Raw genomic sequence first — 26,489 nt, 5'->3', positions numbered from 1 at the left:
ATACAAGTATCAACAGCTCCGATCTTCCTTAGACCTACTGCTTCTCATTTCAATTGTAACAGAAGGATTTCAGCTAATCGTTCAGATTAGACGATTGAAATTGCTAACATGGACCAAATTATGATGATAATTGATAGAGACCTTGCTGAAGTTGTTGAGAGACTCGAGGAAATCACATTGACTCCAGAGATCGATGGAATTATTGATCTTATTGATAGAACCATTGCAGACATCGCGGAAATTGCCTTCGAACGCGAAGGCGAAAATATGTCAGACCTAGAGACAGATCGATATCTTGAGTCAAATGATGGGGATATTGCGGGTGTCATTGACAACTCGAGCATTATCCCATCCGGTGTGGAGACTACACCAACTGGGGTACCCGAATTTGACGAAGACCATTTGGACCACGAATCGGATAGCAATTGCAGATTGCTTGACTGCTACGAAGACCACTATGGATACAGGTATATGTTAGAACATCAATCTGAGGTCGTCAAAATCCAACATGCTCTACATTACGAACTCGTTGCATTGGATAAAGAAACTCAGAAAATTCGCGAGAATTACGAAGCTCTGGTCCACCAAACTCCCGGCCTTCTAAGACTTTCTCTTCCACCCAAAGTAAAGTATATTTATCTCTTCGATAGTTGGAAGTGTTATAGTCCGGGAGGTAAAATTTGTAAATGCAAGCACTGCTTTGACGACCTCAAAGAAGAACACGTTGATTCACTTGAAATCAGAAGAAACACCCAAAATGCGCTCAAAGACTCGAGGAAGGAGCATCGCGAGTTGCTCGAGGAGTATGAAGCTTTCAAAAAGTTCATGAGCAGGGACTTATGAGATTCAAAACTTAACCTGAAGGCTGGCCCTTATGGCAGGTATGCTTGCACTCTCCTTTGTCGGTGTTCGTTTTTGACGTAATTGAAAAACATTAAAATACAATAAAAATACATTTGCTCTATGATTAAAATATGATAAATACCATAGAAACTATGAGAATGGAAGTGACAGTGATAAAAAAAACCTGTATGGGAAAGAGCCGGTGTGTTTATTTAGGACATAATTTTGTCTCGACTTCCATTCTAAGGAAAATCGACGTGCAGAAATAGCGCTTCGTGTTTAGAAAACATGAATATTCGAACTGCACATCTGGCCAACCTTCAAGAAACATTACTTCCTGCTAGAAATTTATATCTGAATAGTGATCCCGCTTTTCAAGCTCAAGCAACGAAACACAGAGAGCAATATGCCCTCCCCAAATTTACCAGACCAGTTTCTCAAGGAGATCATGTTGTACCTCGAGTTTGACAGTTTGATGGCAGATCAGGATGGAAATCCTCATAAATGGTTTCTACCAATCACGACATGCTCTGAACTTCTGACCGAGCTTGCTACTCTAGGATTATACCGTGTGTTTTGGGCAAAAGACATTTCTACATTTAAACTTTTCTTGGGCACTTATACCGTGTGCTGAAGAGGACACAAATAGCGAAAACATGGATTCCTCTGAATTGGAAAAGGGGGGTGGGCGGGTGCTAGAAAAGAAGCAATCAGAGTTGAAAGGATGACTGAAAACTTAGGCCGGTGTCAAAACGAGAACATGTAGCTGTTAAAATTAATCACAACAAGCCAAATGTCAAAATCTTTGGCCAAAATGACATGTGAATAACATCTCTGCGTATGAGAAAGAAACTCTAGCTCACATCATGAAAAGCTAAATATTTAACAGCCCCCCTTCCTAGATAATTCTGCACCAGAAAAAAAAGTCTTCGTAAAAAGGGGGCAGGATGATTGATATTTCAGCTGCTTCAAAGTCTAGGAGATCAGTAGAGTTCAATTTGAAATGATATACACATTCTCCAACAGTATAGGGACAGAGTGTCCAATAGTCTGCATTGCAGTTCAATAATAAAAATCATCAAATCTGCAAACCAATTAGAACATTCAAATCATTTGAGATAATATTGAATTTGATTGAAATATTTACCATTTCTAATTGCTTTTGGACATTCAGAGTTTTATAATGTTGGACTGCAGTCCGAACTATCGGATACTCAATACTGGTATCTGAGAAAATAAGAGGAAATTAGGAAACTATGTTAGTTCAAAAAATTCGCATACTCAATCTCTTGGTTAACTAGTCCTACACTCCTAAAAGTCCAGTTGAAGTATATAACCAAAACCCATTCCTGTGAAATCAAGTTTCAACACGAGCCCAACGGTGGGTGTATGAACTAACGAGACTACCAAAACTGACTTATAAATGTCTTAAGAATTGCCATAATGATTTATGTAGAAAAAAAGAAGAAACAAAAAAAGGCATCATACAATTGAAGAATGAAATAATCAAAAACATCGAAAGTTGAGGAGTGTCCCATCAGTCCGTATACGTATACCCACTGGTGGTGGTCTATTACGAGAAAGCTACTCATATCATATCGGTAACTCAACTTGAAATTGGTACTCCTCGGAAGTTCTTTGCTTAATTTGTTTCCTTCAAGCATTGGAAGATTACAAATGCTAAATTTTTCAGGAGGCCATCCTGTAAAAATATCCAGGTATCTTGATCAAGCTCACAAGATATTGCTCCAACCGATAGTCGTTGTTGGTATCAACTTGATTGATAAGTGTAAAGTACTTTAGCCTATTATTCTTGTAATCATTCTTGATATTTACTTATAACTATGGGAAGCTATGTACATTTATAGGTACTAGCTAGCGCCGCGCTAGCTCATTCAGTGCCGTCTATGTGATCACATGATCGATGTCCCGACAGTTGTTCTTCAAATCAACAGTCATCAATCCACGATAATTACTATGTCGAATCTTTCCAATATTTCCGAATTAGGGGGAAAGAGATAAGGTTTAGCACCTTGTACCTGTTAGTTATTTAGGTACTCATAAGAAAACCATAGATCATCATCACGTGATTATATTTAGGCGCTGCGCTTAACATGATCTGCAGAACCAAGGCTAGGCTGATATCCCGAATACATTCACAAACATCATAGAGTCCTCCTTGTGATTTTGCATCTTTACTTAAAAAAATGTCACTTCTCCATCTACCTCCCGAAATTTTCCATAAAATCGTGTCGCTTGTATTGCCGGAAGGATTCGAGAGTCTGGCTTTGACCTGCCAAGGAACTCACGCATTGTGCACACCATTCCTTGAAGGTCACAATCAGCTTCGCTCACAATTCCATAGACTAGCATTAGGATCATCACAACCGACCAATACATTGCTGGATCTCATACTACGGATCGATAGCGAGCCTATAATTGCCCGTTATATTATACACGCAGACTTTGGCTTTGACAGATACCATTCTTACATTCAGGATGTTTACCGTAGACATCATGGACCTCTAAAAAATCTACTCGCTGATTCTCCTTATTTGAAGAAAGCCGGATTGGACTGGATGGAGTATCATGAGTTAATCAAAGCTGATCTTAGAAGGAATCGGTACTCTAGGAACTATTCACAACATGTCACTGCTTTCGTCTTGACACTGCTACCCAACGTCAAGACTCTTGTGCTATCTCCTTGGCAACCACTCGAAGCCCCCAAAAAGCTTTTCGAGACCATCCTTGCCGAAAGCAAGCTATCGACGTTTCCATGTGAAGCCCCTAGTCTCGCTCAACTTACTAAGATTAAGATATCAACCTACACTAGACTCAAATTTGACTTGTGGCAAGACTTTCCGTTGTTAGCACTGCCAAATTTGCGGTCATACCGCGGCCCCAACTTCGTAGCAAGAGGTGACTTATCCACTACACACCTGTCTAAGCCCATATCGGATTTCCGTTGCGGCCAGAGTCTCGAAACAGTCTATCTTAAAAACTGTTGTATTAATGACGTAGCCATTGCCAATTTCCTCAGACATGCCCCGCATCTCCGGAGTTTTAATTACGACCATTCGGTTGAAAAGGAAAGCGATAGTGAGATCTGGAATATTTTCAAATTCATAGCAGCAATCGAGAGCGAGGCAGGAAGTTATCTCGAGGAGCTTTCTATCAGAATTTGTGCGCCAACGTCCACCGAGGACACCTCTCTCAAAGACAGACCAATAGTTTCAATCGCCCCTAACAATTTGTTCATGCGTGGCTTTAAGTGTCTCCGAAAGCTTGAGTTGCCTTTGGAAATTGCGATCTGTGATCATGCCGATGCTGCATTTCGAGCTATAAAGTCAAAACGCATTCTAACGAATCAAGGACCCAGAAATTTTGAGATATTCATCAATGAGCTTTTACCTGCTTCTGTCACCCATCTATCGCTATCATCAGGTGGAATAGACATAGGTGCAAGAAGTAATATTATCAAGGCCATTGGAAATCATTTTGTTGCAGAGCAATCTAGGTTCCCTTCCGGCAAAGAAATTCAACTTTTATTGCCAGGGGATAATAGTGCAATCCATTTGTACAGAGAGAATAATTTAGAGGCTGCTAGAGAGGTCGAGAATCTAGACGTCATCCCGGACTCTACATCATGTGGTTTCTCTCTCGTCTATTTCATTTAGTCGGCGTCGCAATTAATTCATTACCATCGCTGCTTGTTTAAGATCCTATAAAGTACAATGCAAAATACTGGTACTAGTACGATCTTCAGCAAATTGAGGCGAACATCGATTAGACGAATTTTAGTTGCAGAAATGATAGTGTGCGAAGTTCATTAAGATGCTCGTAGATATGGTATAAGGCATCAAGCGAGTGGTTTTCAGGAGAGAAGAGAAGACTGCTCAACTGATACAGATCGCTCCTTTAATGAAGATTGTGTGAAGTAGCCTTCTGTATGTAAGATATAAGAATACCCGATAAAGGGAAACATCTCTTGCAAGCGGTATCCAGAGTCTTGAGTTGTTCATGAATGATTTTAATGTTATGTTGTCTTGGTGGAGCGATGTTGAATGTTAGTTGATTTGATTTGTCAACGGGTAGGAGAGGAAACCAGCTGATGGATCAACGATTACAATATTCGCAGTACTATATATATACAGAACTCTGTGATACACATTCTTATTATCATTTACTGATACTGGGATAATAGATGTTTGGTTATACGGTAAGACGAACTAGAGGTGTGTGGCTATAAATCAAAGGTCATAGATCAAATATCATGCCTTCCTCCAGCACCGACCTAGACATGATTCAAGAGTCAATTCTGCCTGTGCCGTCCCATTTTCCCAATTCCCTAACCAAATCGTCCGTCTCAACCAGTCTAGCATAGGAACTAGCCAAGATACTCATCGCTACTTTATGCACTTCCTCTGCTCCTACCTTCTCTCTCTTGAAGTAATCGACCCCAAAAGACGCACAAGCATCTACGACAACCACCATGTTTAATCCTAGATCCTTCGCACCTCTCACGGTGCTGTTGACGCATTTTGCACCTTCCATGCCAATTACCACAATCTCTCTATCCCCACAGTGTAATTCCGGTAGAGTTTCCTTCAGTTTACTAGATGCAAATGCACTTCCAGTGTTCTTGATAAAAATCAGCTCATCCGGTAATGGAACAGCGCAAGCATGTGGTGCGATGAAGCTAGCGTTGGCCTCAATTGGGTAGAATTCATCGCTGGGGTCGAGCGAGTGGTGATGAACATGAAGAACTGGAAAAGATTGCTTGCGGAAGGCATTGATAATCGTGGACACATTTGAAGTGAGATTGGGAGTAGAGCGTGGGCCCCAAGAAGATGGCGGATCGACCTCAATTTGATGGAGGTCGATGACCAGGAGAAGAGGCGGTTTTGTGGGCGTGAAGACCATGTTTTCTTTTTGCTGATGTGTAGATTCTACTCTTATTCGAGTTGAAAAAGTTTACTTCATTTGAAAATGAGGATTGGAAAGCCTCATCGGGTGAGTCAGACATGCCGAGATTCACGAAGATGGGTCATGGTCACGTGAAATTCACGAGGAATTTGTAGTGGCAGGATGATAGAGTAACCAGTTTAATGAAATTATATTATATGGAAATAATTTGGTAACTTCATGCATTTGTAACTTGTTAATATTATGCCAGTGGTCGTGAGATAATCTCAAGGACTTGAACTCTTCAATCGCTCAAAAGCATGCCGTTTGACTGTGACTGGAAGATTCACCGTGAAGAATTCACTTCCATAGATTATGACTTGAAAGAAAGGACAAGCACGTATAGTATATTCATTCAAGTCTCTGGAGGACTCTTTTAGGTTTCAACGGTTTTAAATAACATGAATCGAGCACCAGTTTTCGAATGTTCAGGTTTGCCTTCCTTGGTTCCGCGCTTGCAAAATGCTGATGACGTGAATTCTTCGATGATGAATGGAACGTATGAGTATTTTTACAACAAGCTAGGCGTTTTGCTGCTCAAAAATTATACCATCCAGAAATTCTGATAATTTGTAGTCTTTACATTGGGATTTATCACCGGAGCTCAAAGAAAGCTCATGATCATTCAGATAAATTTTCTAAAAAAATTTCCAGCTCATTTCAATCAACATTAATCGACATTGCAACAAACTTCCTACAAGTTCAATCCCATGAGATTGAGTATGAAGCAGATGTTCATGATACAAAGTGCGGCTCTCGACAGGCAGAAAGAAGGAATATGATAAGAGTTGCTGCAGGACGCATTGCAACCTTTTGAACCTTATATTTTGACGCATTCCACTAGATATCTTGCAGCTTTCCTCCGCTTTCGCCTATAACTGCTAGCTAAGCTTATTATTATACCTAGAAGCCACCCGAACTTCATATCCAATATCCACAATAACCACATTCACTTTCCCTCGCTCCCTTTCCCCGCCAAAAATTCAAGCACTCGCTTAACACATAACAACAAGAACCAAAAGAGGACAGGAACAACCGCATCTCTAACAATTAAATGACTGCAATACTATTTCCAGTCCAGGGCACAAAAAGGAAAAACAATCATAAATGGCAAAACCTTGCCGCCCCACGAGAGGGGCGGGAGGAGAAACCCCGCGACGGAATTTTTTCCGATTCGAACCAGGCGTGCTACCACTCCACCACCAGACCGTATTTGACCTGAACAAACAGGACTGTTTGTCGCCTTTGCGATCTGGATGAAGAGGCTTCAATTATCGCGGTATATATAGTCGTTTAAGGTTGTCTATTGTATTTGACAAGGTGATGAACTTTGCGAAATTGTTGGGCGGTGGGTGTTGAAGTTTTAGGATGGTCTGGAAGAACCAGAAATATTTGATGATTGATGCGCCTAACTAGGGCTTCAGAAGAATGGCTTCATCTTCTTTTGACTACGAGTATGTTATGGTAAGAATATTATTGTTGCAAAGTGGACCTTGAAGCTCAAAATTGCATTGGATATTGGGAATGTCTTTCGTTCTTTGCTACATAAAGCCAATCGTTCACCATAACATACGACATATCCCCAGTACCACCATGTCAACATCAATTTCCAATATCTTCCTCACCATCACCTCTCTCCCTCCTCTCTCAAAGCTCAACACCTATGCCTTCCAACCCATCACGAAACAGTATAAACACCAGTCGCGCTCGCGGTTGGTGCAGCAGGTAGAGTTTGTGTAACTGAGATCGCACCACTGTAGAGAGCAGGGCCAGGAATAGTATAACTCGTAAGTGTGCCATAAAGACTGAATTGTATACCCGGATCGGTTGGAGTATAAAAGCTAGTCGCAGATACACCAGCTGGTTTTGCTGTACCAGTACCCTTGATTGCAAGATTGACACACTGTGGATAATTTTGGGCGCCATTCACAGAGCTAGCGGAATGGAGAGCAATGATCTCGTGGCGGAGAACATAGTTGCCAGTTGCAATATCTGAGGGTATTGTGACAGTCCAGCTATTATTGTTGGCAATCAATACATCAGTGCCCCACAATCCACTGGTCTCTGCCGTTGGACTGATCAATCCAACTTGATCGATCTTGAACCATTGCAGTTTTGTTTTGTCGACAGTCTCGCATGGTCCATTGCAATTGGCTAGGTAATCAATGACTGGACCTTTATGAGATACGGGCCATGGTGTCCATTGAAGTTCAACCTTTCCACCTGCTTTAACAGGAGCCTCGATCTGGGCTGGTGCTGCGTCGACGTGGCAGATGATATCGGAAGTCGTGTAGGCAGCCGGAGAGATGAATCCATTGTCGAGATCTTTAGGTATCAGCCAGCCGACGGTTACGGGGGCGGGTGAGGTATATTGATAGCTTGGATTGTATCCATCGTAGCTTGATATTGTTAGCTCGGTTTCTAGAGAGATGCAGCAATTCTAAGGATGGAAAATCTTACTAAATCCCATCGGCGACGATTCCAGAGACTGTGCCATGGGCCTTTACGGCCGAAACGAGAGCTAAAGCTGTGATTTTCTTGGAAAACATTATAACTGTCTTGATGGAACAGATTTGAGTCGTTGTATACTCGGAGTGTATTCAGGAATTTGGTGACTGATTTATACTTTGATTGCCAAGCGTCGACATCTCCCTTTCCTCGTTGATAGAAGCAAACACTGCATAATTTACAAATGAAATCACAGCGACGAAAGAAACGTTGCCAATCAAGCTTCTGGTCACAGGAGCAAATAACTTGTCTTATGATCGATACTGACAACCTCTATGTGAAGCAGATCGACTTCATATTAATATATTGAGTATTGGTCGTCATGTAAATTCCGCCTATGAGATTGCATATCTTGAGCGACCCTCCTTAAATCTTGCCTTGAAACGCCCCACACACGCGGTGTTCCTTCGGCAGTGTTGCCACATACCCCGGATTTTCATTTAACGAATTTCAATTTCCCGGCGAGCCGTCGGGAAGTGCATGTTCACATTTTATCCGGAATCTGGACTATGCAAGGGTACGGGTAATACGGCATATGTGCATTTGGGCGATAATGTCATCTCATGATCTTTGATGTAATAACAAATGGGTTTTCAAGATAGGAGAAGAATGTCATGGGTTTAGTATACTGGATTGAATATGGCCTGTATGGTGACAAATATGGGAAGGAATGTTTTACTGGCATGGGAATAATATACCGAAATGCTTTGCAATGCTTTAGATTGATTTTATTTGGCACCAGGTATGGAATACTCTTACGAAACCATTGCTATCTTTCAAACTTAGCAGGGTAGAAAAGCGAGGGGCTGCTAGTCATTGAATCATTAGAAATGCACCTTCGCCCAACTCAGATGCACCTCCTAATATATAACAATCAATCGGCATTGAAGCACTGCACTTTGATTTGTCCGTCCAGTTCGATGAACACCAACATCTGATTGGATTTATTAATAGCACTACAAGGATACAACTTTAGCTCAGATACACAGAAATTATCCATACAACGTACCAAAAGTTAAGAAGAACCCTATGTCACTGCAAGAAGTAACTATTCCATAGGATTTCTGGGTGGAATGCGAGCCGCTTGGTCGGTCTCAAGAGTTGCAAACAATACTAGTGATATCTCAACAATGTTTTGTTTAGACCTTCCATTTCGTAAAGGTAGAATAAAAGTCACAGACCATTATGTGGAAAAGACTATTCCAAGCAGTGAGATATCTAAATTTAGATTAGGAGATGCTCCACAGATCTGATCAAGAGGTTGGGTGCAATAACCGTGTTTACTATTCAGCGCCATGTATTATCATGCTTTGACACCTTAGGTTAGTCTGCAGTGTCCGAAAGCCAGTACTTATGTCCACCAAGCAATGGTCTTGGTTTCGATTATTGAGGAGGTCTTTGTTGTTAAATTAATTTGAAATGGTCTATTCATCGAAATGGTTCATAAATTATCATTCTTTTTGAAAGTAGAATCTCGAATGCGACTAGCAGCCCTAATACTAAATACACTGCTCTTTCGCCTTGATGATCTGATTGCGGAAACGTTTGAGACACATAGAAGAATAAAGTGGAAATGTAGAATTGATGCTTTCTTAACCTTTACTCTGGACCAGACGTTCGGCCAAGGCTGGGATTTTGCTTCTACGTACCAGTCCTCAATTTGAACCCGGAAACTACTATGCACTCATCCACAGAAACGCTTTCACTTTATATTTCTCTTCGCTGAGTCGGCATGGGCGCACACTTTGCAGCGAAGGTTCTCAGTCGCTTCGCGTGGAAGCAAGACTTCTTCAAATTGTAATAGACAAAGTTCAATGGTAAGGATACTGCACAGATTTACACAATACAACCTTGCACCTACTCAAATGGAAAACTTTTCCAGGTAGCTGAAACGGATTGAAGTCATGATCCACTGATAGTCTAGCTTTCCGTGATAGTTTTAAAATCTCGCACGTGTGAATATTTCAAGAACTGGCAGACTTGTTTGTTCCTAGATCATAAAACTACAAGAGAAAAAGAAAGCTAACATGCTTGGATGAATCGTATGGACAGTAGTGAACAAATTGTTCAACCCATATTGCCGGTGCCAGGTTGCGCACCACATGCCGAGCAATAGTAGGAGAGAAGATCGTAGAATTTCCCACTCCCACCCTCAGCATTGGATAACTTGAGACATTGCAATGAAAACCTCATCCAATTCTCCAAGGCCAGTTCACTAACAAGAGCCTTTCAAAATAACTTCATGCGCTTATGAAATGCCGTTGAAGTGGATATAAAGTTGTCGTTCAGCTCCACAGCGAGGTGGATCAAAAGCGAAGCTACGTCAGCCTCAGGCCAAAAGATAGCTCAACCAGCCGACACCTCTCCTTGAACTGACGCAGCTTCAAACCCCTCTACATTAACAACTCGTACACCAATCCCCATATCTAGAAACACAAATTGTTCAATATGCCCGTAAGTATTTGATAAAGTTTTATGCTTCAATTCTTTCAATCAAAATATAATCCTGAGATAAACATTTCAAAACCACTCTAACCTTCAGACACCTCACCCGTCATACCTTGGATAAAGCTAACACACCACCTCCCCTAGGCCTACAACAGCATATTCAACGAAGACTCCTCCACTCCTCTCCACCTAATTGGAAACTTTCCTCTCCTTCCCCTCCGCACAAAAGTCCGCGGACCCGCTTACACACTCCCTCTCGATCCCTCTCTCCCAGCACATCTCTCTCCAGAGCCCGATTCCGAATCCTACGATGCATTAGACGAGGTACTTTCGCTCTTCCGCGCCAATACATTTTTCCGCAATTTCGAAATTCAAGGGCCCCCAGATCGTCTTTTGATTTATGGAATTCTATGGGTTAGCGAGTGTATCGGGAAGGTGAGACCGAAGATGGAGTTTAGGGAGGCGCAGAAGGAGGTCCAGAATATTGCGCTGGATAGCAACTTTGCCATTCCCGGAGAGCCAGGATTTCCTTTGAATCAGGTTGGTTTTATTTCCCTCTTATTTGTGTTGTTGGTTTTCTAGATGGGGGCTTGGAATTGGGAATCGTGTATTGGGATAGGAGTAGGAATAAAATTAGGGAAGCTAACAGGTACTCCAAATAGATGTTCGAAGCACCTGCCTCAAGACAAGAAGCCGAAACCCTCCGACAGTATCTAGGACAAGTGCGTCAAGAATTGGCAAGTAGATTGTTAGCACGCATTTACGATACCGAGGATAGGATGCCAAGTAAATGGTGGTTGAGCTTCACGAAGAGGAAGTTCATGGGGAAGAGTTTGTGAGGAGATCTGTAGATATGAATTGGAGCTGCTTGAAAAATGGAAGATGACGTTGCAAGTTGAGAGCATGCATTTGTTAGGGAGTTGGCGGTGTTATTATGGGCGATACAAAGATACAGTTGTAGTTACGAAACGAAGTTAGGTGGAGGTGAATAACCGAGAGAAAAGGATAGGCAGGCGAAGCTCACCAATCTTCAAGACTACCTTACCCAATACAATATCGATTCTGTACTTCAACTATATGCGTGTAATGCAAGGAAAGTGCGATATATTAATTGCATTGGAGTTTAACTCTATATTCCCATGATTACATCTTGTTCGCCATTCGATTGAACCTCCAGACTTCCGGGTTCCAATTTGATTTTCTTATTCGCACTCCCCTCAATATCCTCCGTAGCTCCCGTACTCGTTTTCTCTCCTTCAGCTACCTTGGGTCTTTTTGAAAATTTCCCCCTGGCCGATACTTTTCCCTCCGCAGGAACAACTCTCGTTCCCGTAAACAGATATCCCTCAGCACCACCCTTACTCGTCATCAAAGGATGAGTTCTTCCTGGTAGAACTTGCCATTCTCGTTTTCTGCAGCTCTGTACCGACGTATTTAATATAAGCGAGGGGTTGAGAGGAAAATCTTCATTTCCTTGCCATGTGGCTATTTCTGCTTGTGACAGTCCCTTTAGCTCTTCTGGGGGCGATTGGATGAATGCTGTTCTTCTGCTCGTGCTGTAAAGATCTGCAAGGGCAACTAGGGGTTCAATAGTGGGAGAATATATGGTGATGGTAGCACTGGGTCTTAGGAGGTGAATGGTGCGACGGATGATAGATATAGGGTCCATGTTAGAAGCCACTACTAAGCCGGTGAAGTCGCCGTGTTGTGTAGTCGACACGATGTGTCTGATTCTCTCCCAGCGACGCTTCTTTCGAAAATGGGTTCCTCTCTTACCTGAACTCCATTTTGATAATTCCTCTGGAGTTGCCGAAGGAGGCGGAGATGCATATAAGCTATCGCTTTCTGGCGAAATGAGTTGAAGCCAGGATATAGGTAGGAGTCGTCTAGTCAGAGGGTGCGATGCTGCAGGACTATCAATATTGAAATTGAAGTATTTTAGGAGTGAAAGATTGGGTTGAGAGTTGGTGTGTATTAGAGTCAAGGTATTAGTACTGGCATAAGGTCGATACTGGCGATCGTGCTGGTGTCGAGGAGTTGGTTCTTTATCAGCTTGGGCTTCTTCTGACGCCCCTGTGAATTCCGTGGGTAGATCCTGATCTTCTTCTGGGTACAGTAGGCCCATTCTCTCGGCCATAGCTGCAACTAATAAACCACCAGTCTCATCCACAACTAATAATCGACCACCACCACTTGTATTGAGAGGGTCATCGGTATGCTCGTTTTCTGGATCCTCGGAGAAATGTACATTTGCCCAGCTTCCAGCCAAAGCGAGCATTTCGTCTCTACATTCCATGATCTTGCTAGCATCTTTCTCTTTCATCATCCAGTAATCCATCATTGCCACATCCATTGGTAGGATTGTGAATTGTCGCAGGTATTTCCTGGTTTTCAGTAGCTTGTATTTTGCCAATGAGAAAGACGTCTTTTCGTCGATGGCAGTGTGTGATAGCATGAGTTTGGCAATCAGGTCCTTTCCTGCTGCTGCACCGTCTCTTTTTAAGGTTTCAATCTCTTCTTGAGTTAGGGTCTGCCTGGCAGAGTCATCAATAGTTTCGCGATTCGAGCGCATAATAACTTCGCCATTTTCTCCAACAAGCTCGAATTCGACCCCATCTCCTCCAATTATTACATTTTCATCTGGAACAGGATTCGCTGCTGCATTTTCCTCTGCTATGGTGTCGGCATGGATCTCGGAAGCAGGTACAATCCTCAGATCCGAGTATTTTTGATCCTTTTGTCGGTCGATAAGTTCGTACTTTAGGTTATATGGACGATCAATTATGAGATTGCTTGGAAATGTCCCATATTTTCCCAGAGAGATTGGACTTGTAACAATATCAGCAAGGAATTCCCATCAAACCCCCTAGAAAGTTGGAGACAGGAGAAAATTCTCCGCCAACGCTATCGAAACTCACTCACGTATTTGGAACAACTTGTAAGACTTTGAGGTTATCTGAAGGTAGTCTTAGAGCTACCCAAGCATTTGCTTTGACGAAGTTGTGCATATTCTGAATATTAAGAACACTCCTTTTCGTGGAAGTATTCAAATGTACCGGTATGTGCAATTGAGTACCGATGGTTATCGTTGCCTACCGATCAACATTTATTTATTTTCTGAATACTCGTGCAGATGAATTTGGTAGCCTTGCGTTTAACTAATTTTTTTCTTCTCCACAAAAGCTCACATCATTGGTCAAAGCATTTGCTTGGACCCCTCAGCCTTCTATTTGTGGCGACGCTCAGCCACATCTTAAGCCACACTGAACTTCCAAGTTTGAATAGCAGTAATAAGCTCTAAGACGCGCAAGCAATTCCTTTTGATCAATAAGTTGAATGAAAACTCACTGTCCCCAATACCTCCTTCTGTGTCAAACATCTTTACTCCATCTCTTGTGAGGAAGAAACATCAAAGTTGTCGCAATTGCTTTAACACGATTGATTCCCCAGCCGCATACATTCCACAGCGAGAGCGCAGATACGGATACGATACCCACACATCTTACTTATCGATACCATCCATAGTCTTTCGAGCTTTGGAAGTTCTATTTAGACAGTTGCTAGTAGTTTCCACGATCAAACCCTTTGGAAGGCCTTGGGGAGGAGCTCGATTGCGTCCTTCTACAAAACTGAAAGCTGTATAAGACAATTTGAAAAGCAGAGCTGTGGTTGGATGCTGTTATCGACTTGTTTTGAATTGCTTATGACCTCATGGTTCTCTGATACCGATATTTGAGGAATCCAAGATATCAATCTTACCCCGGATATTCATTCGACAGGAACAAAGCTTCGTCCCGCTCCAAATAATACCTCTTGCCATACAAAAATCGTCATTCACGATGGTCACTCGAAAGCCCGTTCCCCAATCTAGCATCCCTTCCAACAACACCTCATTGCCGCCATACCCCATATCCCCAGTTTCTTCCGATCCACATCATATTTCACACCCCGAAAGGAACCACAATGCGATTTATGATAGCTCTACAAATGACCTAGAGCCTAATGTTTGGAATGAAGAGGAGCATTCTCATCCTGATCCCAAAAGCCTACCTAACGCTTTAAGAGTTGGCCCATCGACAATCCCTCCCAGGCCTTCTCAGGATATGTTAAAACCCAGTCCCTCAACCACGAACCCATTTTTAAGGAGGCAGCAATCGCAGAGTTCGCAAAGTGCAGCATCCGATGGGAAGGAAAGTAGCGCAGATATCTGGAATGAGCTCACAGAGAAACCCACACAGCCGGCTTATCCACCCCCTCCTCCTCCTGTATCTCAAGGTTTGTCAGCACCCATCTAGCCTGACCTTTCGCTAATATTCTTTATAGTAACTCAACAATTTTCGACCATGGGAGTGTCTGGCCAAGACACGAACCCTTGGCAACCCACCGCGAACGAAAAGCCGCCATTACAAACACCCAGTCTTCAACGCGAAGATTCGGGAAACGAAGCCTGGTCAGGCGCAAATCCTCCAAATATCGTTACCTCTTCTGGCTTGTCTCAAAATTCGCAACATCCAGTTTTAGTAGATATTGATGAACCTGAATCTCCAGCATGGGATGAGGATGATTATGACGATGGTGAAGAGGAAGAAGGAACGCCAGTCAGCCCCAAGAAGTCTACGCTACCTACGCACGAAACGCAGGAGATACTAGAAGACCAACATGCATGGGATTCTACTCCTGGTCAAAGTTCGGATCAATCGCAAACAATGCCAGTTCAGTCCTCTGGAAATACACAATATTCGAACCCTCCTACGGAAGGGTGGAATTTGATTGATCATGATCCTATACCGGGGAATTTTCAGCAAAGCGGAGTAGTCGGAGCAGATGGCACAGAGATTTCCAGAATGACCCCTGAAGAAGTTGCTCCAGCACTTCCACCGCGAAACTCTCAAGAACATCCTCCTCCTCAGCCTCCGCGGCCAGTCTTAGTCGCGACAAACACAAGTACAACACCGGCTATGACACCTGATTTATCAGCGGCTGCTCTAAGACAGAAGAAAGAGACGTACGAGATCAAAAAAATATCTTGGCATGACATCAACGCCCAACACAACCCCAGAATTTCACCTGTTCTAGTGCAAAATGCAAATGGACCTTGCCCTCTGTTGGCTCTTGTGAATGCTCTGACTTTATCGACACCCGCAAATGTGGAAACTGCTTTAGTGGAGACACTCCGGTCGCGAGAGCAGGTAAGCCTCGGGTTACTGCTTGATGCAGTTTTTGATGAACTCATGTCCGGGCGACGTGGAGATGCTGCACAAGAGCTTCCAGACGTGGGTGATCTCTATTCCTTTCTCCTAACGCTTCATACGGGAATGAACGTGAACCCTCTCTTCTTTCCTGTTGATCCTATCCTATCAGTGAATGATCCCAGGAACTCAATGCCACACATTCATCCTGCGCAGCGTGAGAGCTCACTTCCAGGCACATTTGAGGAGACTCGTGAAATGAAATTATATGGTACTTTCTCTGTGCCTTTGATTCATGGTTGGCTCCCCGAGGAAGAATCGCCTGCATACATGGCACTCAAAAGATCCGCCAAGTCGTATGAAGATGCACAGAACTTGATGTTCCATGAAGAGGTATTGGAAGAGAAGTTAGCCGCTGAAGGCCTCAGTTTCGAGGAACAAGGGATTCTAGAGGACATTTCGACTATAAAAGCGTTTTTTATCTCCGCAGCAACTCAGCTTACAGCTCATGGCTTAGATCTCATAACTAAATCTATGAGTCCAGGTGCTGTAGCCATTCTATTTCGAAATGACCACTTCTCCACAATCTTCAAACACCCCACAACACTTCAACTATTGCAGCTCGTGACAGATTCTGGTTATGCAGGACATGCAGAAGTTGTATGGGAAGGCCTTATTGATGTTAATGGAGAAAGGGCCGAGTTCTATTCTGGTGACTTTCGTTTAGTCGGCGGATCCTCTACATTACACCAGGGAAATGAAGAAGGCAACTGGACCACAGTCACTGGTCGTAGAAATAATAACCGTGTTGAAAATTCACATGATGCACCATTAGGGAATCAACAAGAATCGCAGAATCACGAGCAAGGTACGAATGCAGAACAGGAGGATCACGATTTTGCCTTAGCACTGCAACTACAGGAAGAAGAGGACGAGCGGAACCGAAATGAGACCGCCCGAAGGCGAAGAGAATCAGAGCTCTCACAGCAGTACATCGAGCAACAGGGTAGTAGCAACGACACTGGTAATGCCCCTGTCAGTCAGCGAGGCGGCAATGGACGAGGTAGTACCAGAGGCCGTGGAGTCAATGTACCAGTTCGAGGAGGGTCAATTCGTGGTAGTGCTAGTACCCGAGGTCGTCCCGCGATTCCACCTCGCAACAATAATGTTGCCACTCCTGCCGCCGACCCAGAAGCAGGCATCGATGCACCGCCTCCTACATACGAGCAAGCCGCTACTGAACCGGCTTACCAACCTCCAGATAATCATCCTGCACATCCAAACGCAGATCCAAGTCGGAGAACAAGTGCTTACACGGCAACCGCTAATAGTCAACAACGTCCTCCAGCTAATGCCGCAGGTCGCCGTAATACGACTTCCCATAGTGGCATTGGAAGGGGCAGTCAGACACTCATAGATCAGGTTCCTGGGCGCAGGATCCAAGCCCCAAATCAAGGGCTACCGAACTCCCAGCAGCCAGAAAGGCAGAAGGATTGTATTGTTATGTGATTATTGCGTTTTATGAATATATGGCAACGATGGATATGCAATTGGGGCACATTAGTTGAGCGGAATTTGAAGCTAGGCGTTTAGGCAATGGGTATATTGATTTATAAGAAGAAACATATCACGAGCTACGGTCGATGAGGGGACTTTTCATCATGTACTCATACGCTTTTTTCAAATGGTTAATTTGCGGGCGATAAATAGGAGGATAGACTTGGAGGGTGGTTTGGTGGTTAATAATCAATTTATTAGTATACTTTGAAATTTATGGACTTCATTTTATGGCAGTATGCCTCTCTCCTGTTCAGACCATATCTTTAATTGATCGAGATTGGCAAATCAGACGTATTCCTTCCAATGCTTTAAAACTACTTATGTTCGAACTGGATGCAGGGGGCTGTACTAGGAGTTGAAACATGTTGCAATCAATAATTGGGTCTTGCTGTACCAGTGTACTCCAAGGAATAGAATTCCTCCGTCAGCTTTGTCGTGTCTGGGAACGATTTTCACACCAAGGTCGTGTATTCTAGGCCCAAAAGCATTTTTCAATGTTTTAACTTGTGTTCAATCTTTCAGGCTTATCAGATACTTTGGTTCTCACATTGCCACGCAGTTGATTTCTTAGATGCTCCAGATTTTCTGTGTGGCCCCTACATATCTATCTATTCACCATTTTAAAATTATTTTCCCCGTATTGTTGATGTCATTTAGATTTATGATCGCCAAGCTTGTGTATTCAGCCTACGAATCAGAATGGGCGAATGGACCAACTTTGAAGATATTTACCCCTATTTAACCGCAACTGAACTAACTAACCAGTATTGTGGATAAATGGATAAATTCAACGAGCCCCCACCACAACCTGTGCCTGCATATAATACCCCCTCCTGTTCCTCATCTCTGATTTTCATTTCTCTTAATTGTAACGTCTGAATCTTTCATCAATTGCGTACACAATGTCTGAAAAAGAACCTCTTATCACTCACATCTACACCGCCGATCCATCGGCTAATGTTTTCAACAACACTCTATACATCTACCCCTCACATGACATCCCAACCGATATCCAGGACAATGACAATGGAGACCAATATGCAATGGAAGATTACCACGTCTTCTCTATGTCCTCGATCCCGGGCGAGGTAACCGATCACGGCGTTGTTCTCTCCAACTCTTCCGTTCCCTGGGCCTCCAAACAACTATGGGCCCCAGACGCCTGCAGTAAGAACGGGAAATACTACCTCTATTTCCCAGCTCGTGACCATGACGGTATTTTCCGTATTGGTGTTGCGGAGAGCGATAAACCTGAAGGTCCTTTTACTCCCGATGAGAGCTATATTCCGGGAAGTTACAGTATCGATCCTTGTAGTTTTGTGGATGATGATGGAGAGGCTTATGTTTATTTTGGAGGAATATGGGGTGGTCAGCTTCAGTGCTGGGGAAATCAACATGAAGTTTTCGAAAGAGAAAAATATAGCACCATGGAACCTACTACTGGATCTGCACTGGGTCCAAGAGTGGGGAAATTGAGTGAGGATATGCATTCATTCTCTTCTCCTGTCCAAGAAATATCTATCTTGGATGAGAAAACTGGCGAGAAGCTTGGTGCAGATGATCATGATAGAAGATTCTTCGAAGCATCGTGGGTGCATAAATATAAAGGAAAATACTATTTTTCATACTCAACGGGTGATACACATTATCTGTGTTACGCGGTAGGGGACAAGCCTGAAGGACCATTTGTGTATAAGGGAAGGTTATTGGAGCCAGTGGTGGGATGGACCACCCATCATAGTATTGTGGAATTTCAAGGACGGTGGTGGTTGTTCTATCATGATTCTACTTTGAGTGGAGGAAAGAACCATTTGAGATGTGTCAAGGTTAGAGAAATCTTCTACGATGAGGATGGTGGAATGAAGGTTGAGTAATTGGGAAAAGAGGGTGTATACTTTATTGGTAGTAGCTACCTAGTACGTAGTATGATATGAGCAACTTCTTTTATGGCTTGCTTCTTCGTAAGCGTCGAGATTCGGGCAAAGAAAGAATTGAATGTCACCTTCCTCAGTAACCTTTAAATTCTTTTGCAGTGTGTGTTATTTCTCCCTTCGACTAAGAATATGTTTTTATGATCGTTATCTATAAAAAGTTACTTTTCGACTAGCATTAACCTGTCTACAATCGAATTAACTCGCGGTAGCGCCTTCGCATTATCAATCTTCCTCTTTTCACTGTTTTGTTTTTGTGATGTCTTCAAATTTGTAAGTCGTTATCCAGTGGCTTGGGTATGTGGCTCCTTATTTATCACTTTTTAGCTAAGAAGTTCTGTTGATCGTAACTGACTCTTCACGGTGTGTCTATCGCAGAAAGATCTCACTGCATCTGATAAATCGAGAATCTTTTGTATGTTTATCAGAAAAAAGTATTGAATATTCACAAGTTATTAAGTTATTGCATATTTTCATTTCTTCTGGTGTTAGTTTATGTAAATGGGTCCTATATCTGGATATCGGGTGTATTTGTAGATCTTTCTTTTTTTTTTCAAATTTTTTGCCGACACTCTTATTATAGTAATCCTGGCGGACTTCCCATGGTCCTGTAGCCTGTAGACTGTTGGAGAAAAAGAACTTTGGACAATGGAGCTATGTGCAAGCAACAATAATTACATGGCATTCAATTAATGAGATTATTAGAACAATGGATATCTTTCTCTAAGCAACAAAAGCGAAAAGCAAAACCGTCTAGCTAATCTAAATTTCCTCCAAACCTGATGGCTCCTCATGTGCTACCGTATCATCTATTTATCAACCCTGCGATCATAATTCCCATCATCTGTAGCCCCCTAGTTACAGATGACGGCCACTTTGTTCTCCCACTTCTTCCTTTCAGCCAATTCCACCATGAATCCCGCAACACTCTTCCTCGTACATCCCGGCAAGTGACCCATTCCCTTCCCCTCGGCCCCATACTCCACAACACTCTTCTTTTCTCCCTCCTTCAACATCGCACTTCTCACAACACTGTACTCCAAGCCCGAAGCCTTCAGAACTTCCTCCGCAGCAGCGTGATCTTGAAATCCGACCTTCCCCATTGTCGAATTATTGATAAGTAAACGCATCGGTAACCACAGCGCACCATTCGAAGAACCCACTCCAAAAGCAGACATATAAACTATCTTCTTGACACCATGCGCAGCCATTGATTGCGTAACCGTCGAGATGACATTCTTGAGGAAATCAGGAGGAGAAGTCGAGGCTGCGAAGGGGGAATCCGAGGCCCGACTAGATGAGAGGGTTACGAGGACAGCGTCGATTTTGGGACCCGTAGTAAAGACGGTTGTGAGATCGGAGGAGGAGGATGGTGTGCCTTTTATGACTGTAAGGCCGGGGGCTTCGGGGATGGAAGAGGGATTGCGCGCGAGTGCTGTGACGGTGTGGTCTAGTGGGGTAAGGGTTAGCGAACGGGGATTCTTGGGATGCTTTTATTTATGTGTGTGGGGTGGCTGAAATGCTTGACTTGGAGGGCTGGGTTTTAAGGCATACATACTTTGTGAGAGAGCTTCAGCAAGTACAAGACTTCCTGTTCTTCCAGATGCGCCTAAGATGAGGAAATGCATTTTTTCGATTATGGATTTTCTTTTTGTGGTTGTTGTTTGTGTGATGCAAGAAATAGTGGTTTATATGTATGAACTTAGGAACGTCGAACACAAAGAAGTAACAGTTGAATATTGCGATTTTCACTTTCTCCATTGCGAGACCTCAAATATATGTATTCGTTTCTCACAATAAATTTCTGAGTAGCAAGAACGAGGCAGTGAATAAGGAGCCTCGCCTTCCATTGTGATTCGGATCCGGAGCCCGGACCGGAGATAACAGCTCCACAGAGCGAGACCTCTTCGCGAATATCCCGATTTTGAGATTATGAATCAGCAAATTAATCGAATTGGAGATAAAGAGTGAGGACTCACTGCAGCTGACAAATATCCAGAGCTGAGTTGGCCTCTCATAAAAGAGTGGTTGGTATGGATGTTGTGTCCTGAGTTTGATGTTTGGGGGCGAGGGAGGTGAGATGACTGTGTCACGATCTCCAGATGAGGCAAATTTATATTAAGCTGGCCAGGGCTGGTAAATATCTCCTTTAATATCTTTCTTTCATATAGATAGATGATTCCCCAACGCTTACGTCATGCCTCATTAAGAAGCTCGTGGAACGCAGGTTACCGGCCCCAGCTTTTGTGTGGCTGCGAAAAGGGACATCGGAGGAAGGCACCAACATACTCTGAAGATGAAGGTCTTAATCTTCGCAATCTTCTTCTCCGAAAAGGGCAGTCACAAAAGACAATGAAGATCAGCATTGTTTCGTGCAATTTCTTGTTTCCTGCGAAATCTTGAAAGATAATAGCTGCGTAGGCCAATTTTTATAATTGAAAATTAGATACAATCTACACTAGCTCTATAGCCTACAACTAGCTCTTCGCTTGCTTTAGGGAGGAGTCTATGAACAAACATAACACAAAACAAATATACGTGATCGACTCATCGCCACAAATTGCTATCCACTTCTTCATCTCTGCTATATATCGTAAATCTTTTGGTGGAAAATCTGAGACCCCACTGTATTTCGTAAATTCACGAACCGGGTGTTTTCTGAGGCTCAATAGCACTATAGCACACCTGCATGTATCTTTACCTAAGTGATGAGCTAATTTTGGTATCCGTAAGTTAATCTAAACGACATTTGGGACTTAATGCGTATATGCATATGAAACACCATTCGCTAGTAGCCGACAAAGCTCGATATAGAAGAACAACAGGAATGATTCGCTTCCTGTTCCATTTGCAATTACTTTGAAAACATATTAAATCGACTCCTGAAAATTTGAACATTCAAATCCTCACAACACAGTTATGGGGACTTTTTGAAAACGAACGCAACGAATAACCGGAGAGAAACCCAAGAGAAATAGACATACGCACTCCAAAAATACTGTTATTTTCCAGTTCCAGTTCCATTAATTCCAAGAGACCTATCTCATACGAACCACCATACAAAGATTATATCCATCAGATACTAGGCAGGAGCGATAAGCTAGGCAGGAACAAAAAGGGACAGATCAAGTTACTTGACTTGTCACAATGGCTCATGCCGGCTTCTATGAGACGAAACTAGCCGAAATAGAAGTTTTCATTCTCGTGGGTTTCAATGGTACTGCCTACGGTGAAATTTGCGGTTGCAAGGAGAATGGGGAGCTTCATGTTGAGTGGTTTGAGATTTTGAATTGGAGCATCTGTGGTGTTGAATTATTCGACAGTATATCTCTAGGCTTCAGGAACTCTTAAGCAAAAGCATCAAAGTCTAGTGAGATATTAGTGCATACGCTTTCATGTCTTGCTAAACCCACGGCCATCTTCTCTGGTTTCTCATTCACTACTAATTAATATACATGCTAAAGTACCAGCGGCAGCTTGTTCGAAAGTCTTTTCTAACCTTCCAAGTTAGTAGATTGTTCATTGAACTAAAGTCTTGAAGCATGAATCTTGCCGTAGTTTCAGACTTTCTGAGACAAATTGGACCTGTCTGGGTGGAGCACCTTTGATTTTGCAAAACCTATTAGTCTATTGTCACATTCCCAGCGGCTTGTCTTATTGAGCATGGGTGAACTAGTATTATGGTCATTGTTGTACTAATCAGATTTCTCCTTGAGAGAGAGCGTGAATTAAGCATCTCAGGTGACAGTATCATAGTTAGACAAAATAAAAAATGAAAGAGGAAGACGTTTGGAAGAGGAAAGCATTCAAGAAATCTTTAAATTTAGATGTAATCTAGAGGATCCATATTTTTTTTTTACAAATCCCCATCGCTAATGTCAAAATTCCAAATCACACTCCGATTTTGACCATCCATCCGTCACCTACACCTCCGAATATCGTTACATTGTCCCAATTATCACCTAGCCCCTTGAATACTACTTCGAATTAACCAATTATTTGGCGAAATGAAGATCATATCCTAGCCATTTTCTCGCGTTGACTTCGGGGACGCTAAGACCTGGGTAGCCATATGTCAATGGTAGGAAAAAGTACCATCCGAAAAGCACGATGGAAAGAATGACTCCAACTGCAGCCCAGGACATCATCAAGTTCTGTCCAGCGAGCTTTTCACGTGCTGGAAGATGCTTCTTGACTGCACCTGCCTTCTTTGCGACTCCTGATGGAACATCATCCACGATAGGCTCTACGTTGAAAATGAATTCAAGGAGTGCACCGGTGATCAAACATGATGCCAAGTGAGCAGGTAAATAATGATGCAAGAAAAGTTGACGGCCCATGAGATAAAATGGTAGATAATGTGTTGCCCAAGCAAGGAAAAAGAAACCAGTTGAATTGTAGAGACGGGATCGGGTACCTAGAATGATTGTTAGCTAAGTCTTTCAAAGGCTAGGCGAGGATAAGACTTACGGTTATCTAATGCATCAACTCCACGGCGTAATGACAATTGGTCAGCGGCCCAAATTCCAGCATAAACTGCAAGTAAACTGCTTGCCAACCACCAACCAAGTGGATTTCCTAGAAAGTAGATTTGTTGTCTGGTATCATTATGAGTCCAGAAACTGACACCTCTCAATAGAAATGGCCAAACGAAAGGTTCGCTAGCATATGGATGGCTGCTAGTTAAAGCATTGTTGTGATAGAACATTGCCCGTTGTAACTCGAACCATTTCTTCAAGAATGGAACGCTCTTAACCTTGCGTTCCTCCTTAATCAAACGTGGAGAGTCCTTTGGAATGGATGGTATCTCATCCACATACCAGATGTTAGAGCTTTGAGCCAAGTTTTTATTTCCGTTGATTTCTTGTTGTTTGTAGGCCCAGTCCGGTAGAGGGGTTGTGTGTGTCCACATAGCAACCTTGCTTGGCCAATGAATGAGCTTGAATTGTCCTTGGAGACTCTTGAAATCTTGGCGTGGTTTGCCGTTTTCAATTCGAAGTTCAAAGAGAGTATCATTTAGACGCTCACCCAATGCATCTTCAATGGAGACTGTGGTGAATTCTTGGTTTGTTGGGTAGTATGGAGAAGCAACATCGTGGGACAAGAGCATTGTATTTGTGACAACATGTCTCAATCTAACAACTTCATTGTTCTTGACAGGGCGGCCTGCAACTTCTTCAAATGTGCCTGCTGGAATAACTTGCCAGTGGTTGTTTGCATCAGCATAAGGGTAACCAGTAACTTGTTGACCTTGACTGGAAACTCTACCATCATCATATCTAAGAGGATATGTATCAGGATGACTGTGAAGGTATCCATGTGTTTCCTTGTGCTTGATTTGAATGTTATCAAAGTAGTTGATAGTAACAGCATTTGCGGTCATGGCATTGTCGCTGAGAGTCTCTTGGAATTCAGGAGACATGAAATCATCACCTGGACCAGATTTGGTCAAGATCGCGAAATGAACCTGGAACCAAAACAAGTAGAACAGGAAAGGTACCACAATGAGGGCAACGGCGCGAGCGGCGAAATGCTTGCCAAATTCTGGTAAGCTCAAAGCGCCCTGGCGGCGATTGATATCCAGCAAACTCCAGAGATCAATTGCGACTGCAGAACCAATTGTAACGAATGCGAATGTACCAACGTATTTGGTGGAAATGTCGCAACTCAAGGCGAATCCGGTCAAAAGGAGCCACTTCCACCACTTTCTCGAAAATGGAATATGTCTGAGCTTGTAAAATTTGATATAGCAGAGAAGACTGCATGCCATTGCAAGAACAAGAGTGGCATCCAACAAGATCAAACGGGTTTGTCCAATGTGCGCATTATCGAATAGCACCAACGAAGCAGAGAGAACGCAGGCAGGTAGAGTGTAACCAGATTCCCACATGATGGCGAAGACAGTTGGGACTGTCAAGGCCCCTAGAAGAGCAGGCATAGCGCGGAAAGCCACATATGGCACCTTGTTGTCGATGTATGAATCCCCAATGTTTTCGAAATGGAAATGTCCGTCGTATCCTACAAACCAACCCATCAAGGCGAAAAGAAGCTTTCCAAAAGGAGGATGAACATCGAAGAAGTAGGTTCGCTCAAGATAATATGAGGCAAACTATTGAACAATGGGTCAGAAAAGTTACAACTTTGAAGGGAGGAACATAATGCAAATTACCTTGCCGAAATGGACTTCGTCAAACACCACCTCATTAGGATGACTGATTCCCCAGAATCGTGTGACGAATGCCAGAATTGTGATGATCGCCAATGCAATCCTGTAATCCCATTCTGGTCCGGTTTTGGCTTGTATGTCTTTCACCAGAGCGTCGAGCTCAGGATGCGGCGCGGCAACTGTAGAGGCATCTTTTGCTTGGGGTGGAACTGAACCACCTTTCCGTTTTCGAACGGAACCTTGAGAAGACATGTTGAAGTGGAAAGGGTATAAGAAATCCTAAGGGACGAAATGCAGGTTAGACATATATACCTGGGGATGCGGGATGTGGTTGCAGGAGCTATGATAAAACGATGCAACTGTGTCAAAACTGGGAATGGCTTACAAGAGTGCTTCACAGCAACTGTTTTTAGAGAATGTAAGAAGATAGCATTGATCTCAAAGGAGACCAGCAGGAATGAATTGTTGTCTCTCGTGTTGACTGACTTTTTACAGAAATCGAAGCCCCCTTACAGAAACGGGATGGGTTGAGATTAATACTCCAAGTTTATTTAAGCCGCGTAAGAATAGGACACTTTGTTAAGAATCTCGCCTGTTTAAAGTGAGCTTTTAGCTTCATCATCATTTGTTTGATCAACTCAGGGGTATAACATAGATTTGCTCTTGAAACGGAACATGTTTATATTCTTTTTGCACATGTAACTATCCAGATATACAGGTCGATATTCGAGATCAACATTCACATTTTTATATTCACACCAAGCAATTGACCGGTACTAGACCTTGAGACCAAGTGGGAAGGTACAAAAAGAAATATGGGAGGCTAAAATTAGCCCAGTCACGTGAAGATAAGCGACCGAGATAAGAGCTCTGACAACT

The 26,489-nt window shown here is 42.9% G+C and overlaps 10 protein-coding genes across 10 annotated transcripts; 5 read left to right on the top strand and 5 right to left on the bottom strand.

Annotated features, from left to right (window-relative positions):
- The first annotated feature begins 79 nt into the window (after positions 1–79).
- On the top strand, positions 80–934 carry BCIN_02g02070 (hypothetical protein). Its single transcript, XM_001558853.2, has one exon. The coding sequence runs from the start codon at positions 109–111 to the stop codon at positions 841–843; it is 735 nt and encodes a 244-aa protein (XP_001558903.1). The 5' UTR covers positions 80–108; the 3' UTR covers positions 844–934.
- Positions 935–3,013: 2,079 nt separating this feature from the next.
- BCIN_02g02060 (hypothetical protein) lies at positions 3,014–4,827 on the top strand. The gene has a single exon (XM_001558855.2). The coding sequence runs from the start codon at positions 3,051–3,053 to the stop codon at positions 4,518–4,520; it is 1,470 nt and encodes a 489-aa protein (XP_001558905.1). The 5' UTR covers positions 3,014–3,050; the 3' UTR covers positions 4,521–4,827.
- Positions 4,828–4,955: 128 nt separating this feature from the next.
- On the bottom strand, positions 4,956–5,945 carry BCIN_02g02050 (hypothetical protein). The gene has a single exon (XM_001558856.2). It carries the CDS (start codon positions 5,764–5,766, stop codon positions 5,149–5,151), a length of 618 nt encoding a protein of 205 aa, XP_001558906.1. The 5' UTR covers positions 5,767–5,945; the 3' UTR covers positions 4,956–5,148.
- Positions 5,946–7,295: 1,350 nt separating this feature from the next.
- On the bottom strand, positions 7,296–8,584 carry BCIN_02g02040 (hypothetical protein). Its single transcript, XM_001558857.2, has 2 exons — positions 8,269–8,584; positions 7,296–8,207 (listed from the first exon to the last, which is right to left on the bottom strand). Exons 1-2 carry the CDS (start codon positions 8,355–8,357, stop codon positions 7,487–7,489), a joined length of 810 nt encoding a protein of 269 aa, XP_001558907.1. The 5' UTR covers positions 8,358–8,584; the 3' UTR covers positions 7,296–7,486.
- A 2,088-nt stretch (positions 8,585–10,672) lies between these two features.
- On the top strand, positions 10,673–11,836 carry Bcarc18. The gene is made up of 3 exons (XM_001558858.2): positions 10,673–10,770; positions 10,909–11,304; positions 11,427–11,836. Exons 1-3 carry the CDS (start codon positions 10,765–10,767, stop codon positions 11,601–11,603), a joined length of 579 nt encoding a protein of 192 aa, XP_001558908.1. The 5' UTR covers positions 10,673–10,764; the 3' UTR covers positions 11,604–11,836.
- A 15-nt stretch (positions 11,837–11,851) lies between these two features.
- Bcgcd10 lies at positions 11,852–13,861 on the bottom strand. The gene is made up of 2 exons (XM_001558859.2): positions 13,687–13,861; positions 11,852–13,592 (listed from the first exon to the last, which is right to left on the bottom strand). The coding sequence occupies exons 1-2, from the start codon at positions 13,770–13,772 to the stop codon at positions 11,894–11,896; spliced, it is 1,785 nt and encodes a 594-aa protein (XP_001558909.2). The 5' UTR covers positions 13,773–13,861; the 3' UTR covers positions 11,852–11,893.
- A 204-nt stretch (positions 13,862–14,065) lies between these two features.
- Positions 14,066–17,816, top strand: BCIN_02g02010 (hypothetical protein). The gene is made up of 2 exons (XM_001558860.2): positions 14,066–15,039; positions 15,088–17,816. Exons 1-2 carry the CDS (start codon positions 14,604–14,606, stop codon positions 17,460–17,462), a joined length of 2,811 nt encoding a protein of 936 aa, XP_001558910.1. The 5' UTR covers positions 14,066–14,603; the 3' UTR covers positions 17,463–17,816.
- Positions 17,817–18,348: 532 nt separating this feature from the next.
- Positions 18,349–19,545, top strand: BCIN_02g02000 (hypothetical protein). Its single transcript, XM_001558861.2, has one exon. It carries the CDS (start codon positions 18,416–18,418, stop codon positions 19,385–19,387), a length of 972 nt encoding a protein of 323 aa, XP_001558911.1. The 5' UTR covers positions 18,349–18,415; the 3' UTR covers positions 19,388–19,545.
- A 556-nt stretch (positions 19,546–20,101) lies between these two features.
- BCIN_02g01990 (hypothetical protein) lies at positions 20,102–21,364 on the bottom strand. Its single transcript, XM_024691171.1, has 2 exons — positions 21,003–21,364; positions 20,102–20,894 (listed from the first exon to the last, which is right to left on the bottom strand). Exons 1-2 carry the CDS (start codon positions 21,070–21,072, stop codon positions 20,299–20,301), a joined length of 666 nt encoding a protein of 221 aa, XP_024546941.1. The 5' UTR covers positions 21,073–21,364; the 3' UTR covers positions 20,102–20,298.
- A 1,870-nt stretch (positions 21,365–23,234) lies between these two features.
- Bcpmt4 lies at positions 23,235–26,153 on the bottom strand. The gene is made up of 4 exons (XM_024691170.1): positions 25,996–26,153; positions 25,614–25,889; positions 23,915–25,553; positions 23,235–23,861 (listed from the first exon to the last, which is right to left on the bottom strand). The coding sequence occupies exons 2-4, from the start codon at positions 25,860–25,862 to the stop codon at positions 23,440–23,442; spliced, it is 2,310 nt and encodes a 769-aa protein (XP_024546940.1). The 5' UTR covers positions 25,863–25,889; positions 25,996–26,153; the 3' UTR covers positions 23,235–23,439.
- Positions 26,154–26,489: the final 336 nt, after the last annotated feature.

This window comes from Botrytis cinerea, chromosome 2, assembly GCF_000143535.2.
Source record: "Botrytis cinerea B05.10 chromosome 2, complete sequence".
NCBI classification, from domain to species: Eukaryota; Fungi; Ascomycota; class Leotiomycetes; order Helotiales; family Sclerotiniaceae; genus Botrytis; species Botrytis cinerea.
The sequence above is the reverse complement of the archived record's forward strand: the minus strand, read 5'-3'. Positions and strand labels throughout refer to the sequence as shown.

Bases quoted from the DNA above. Each gene is read 5' to 3' on its own strand.
- BCIN_02g02070 (XM_001558853.2), top strand. From the start codon at position 109: ATGGACCAAATTATGATGATAATTGATAGAGACCTTGCTGAAGTTGTT.
- BCIN_02g02060 (XM_001558855.2), top strand. From the start codon at position 3,051: ATGTCACTTCTCCATCTACCTCCCGAAATTTTCCATAAAATCGTGTCG.
- BCIN_02g02050 (XM_001558856.2), bottom strand. From the start codon at position 5,766: ATGGTCTTCACGCCCACAAAACCGCCTCTTCTCCTGGTCATCGACCTC.
- BCIN_02g02040 (XM_001558857.2), bottom strand. From the start codon at position 8,357: ATGTTTTCCAAGAAAATCACAGCTTTAGCTCTCGTTTCGGCCGTAAAG. The intron at 8,208-8,268 runs GTAAGATTTTCC...AACAATATCAAG, and splicing joins ATCGTCGCCGATGGGATTTA to CTACGATGGATACAATCCAA.
- Bcarc18 (XM_001558858.2), top strand. The intron at 11,305-11,426 runs GTTGGTTTTATT...TACTCCAAATAG, and splicing joins CAGGATTTCCTTTGAATCAG to ATGTTCGAAGCACCTGCCTC.
- Bcgcd10 (XM_001558859.2), bottom strand. From the start codon at position 13,772: ATGCACAACTTCGTCAAAGCAAATGCTTGGGTAGCTCTAAGACTACCT. The intron at 13,593-13,686 runs GTGAGTGAGTTT...TATTGTTACAAG, and splicing joins TTACAAGTTGTTCCAAATAC to TCCAATCTCTCTGGGAAAAT.
- BCIN_02g02010 (XM_001558860.2), top strand. From the start codon at position 14,604: ATGGTCACTCGAAAGCCCGTTCCCCAATCTAGCATCCCTTCCAACAAC. The intron at 15,040-15,087 runs GTTTGTCAGCAC...TATTCTTTATAG, and splicing joins TCCTCCTCCTGTATCTCAAG to TAACTCAACAATTTTCGACC.
- BCIN_02g02000 (XM_001558861.2), top strand. From the start codon at position 18,416: ATGTCTGAAAAAGAACCTCTTATCACTCACATCTACACCGCCGATCCA.
- BCIN_02g01990 (XM_024691171.1), bottom strand. From the start codon at position 21,072: ATGCATTTCCTCATCTTAGGCGCATCTGGAAGAACAGGAAGTCTTGTA. The intron at 20,895-21,002 runs GTATGTATGCCT...TTACCCCACTAG, and splicing joins TGCTGAAGCTCTCTCACAAA to ACCACACCGTCACAGCACTC.
- Bcpmt4 (XM_024691170.1), bottom strand. From the start codon at position 25,862: ATGTCTTCTCAAGGTTCCGTTCGAAAACGGAAAGGTGGTTCAGTTCCA. The intron at 25,554-25,613 runs GTAATTTGCATT...ATTGTTCAATAG, and splicing joins ACGAAGTCCATTTCGGCAAG to TTTGCCTCATATTATCTTGA. The intron at 23,862-23,914 runs GTAAGTCTTATC...CAATCATTCTAG, and splicing joins AGTTGATGCATTAGATAACC to GTACCCGATCCCGTCTCTAC.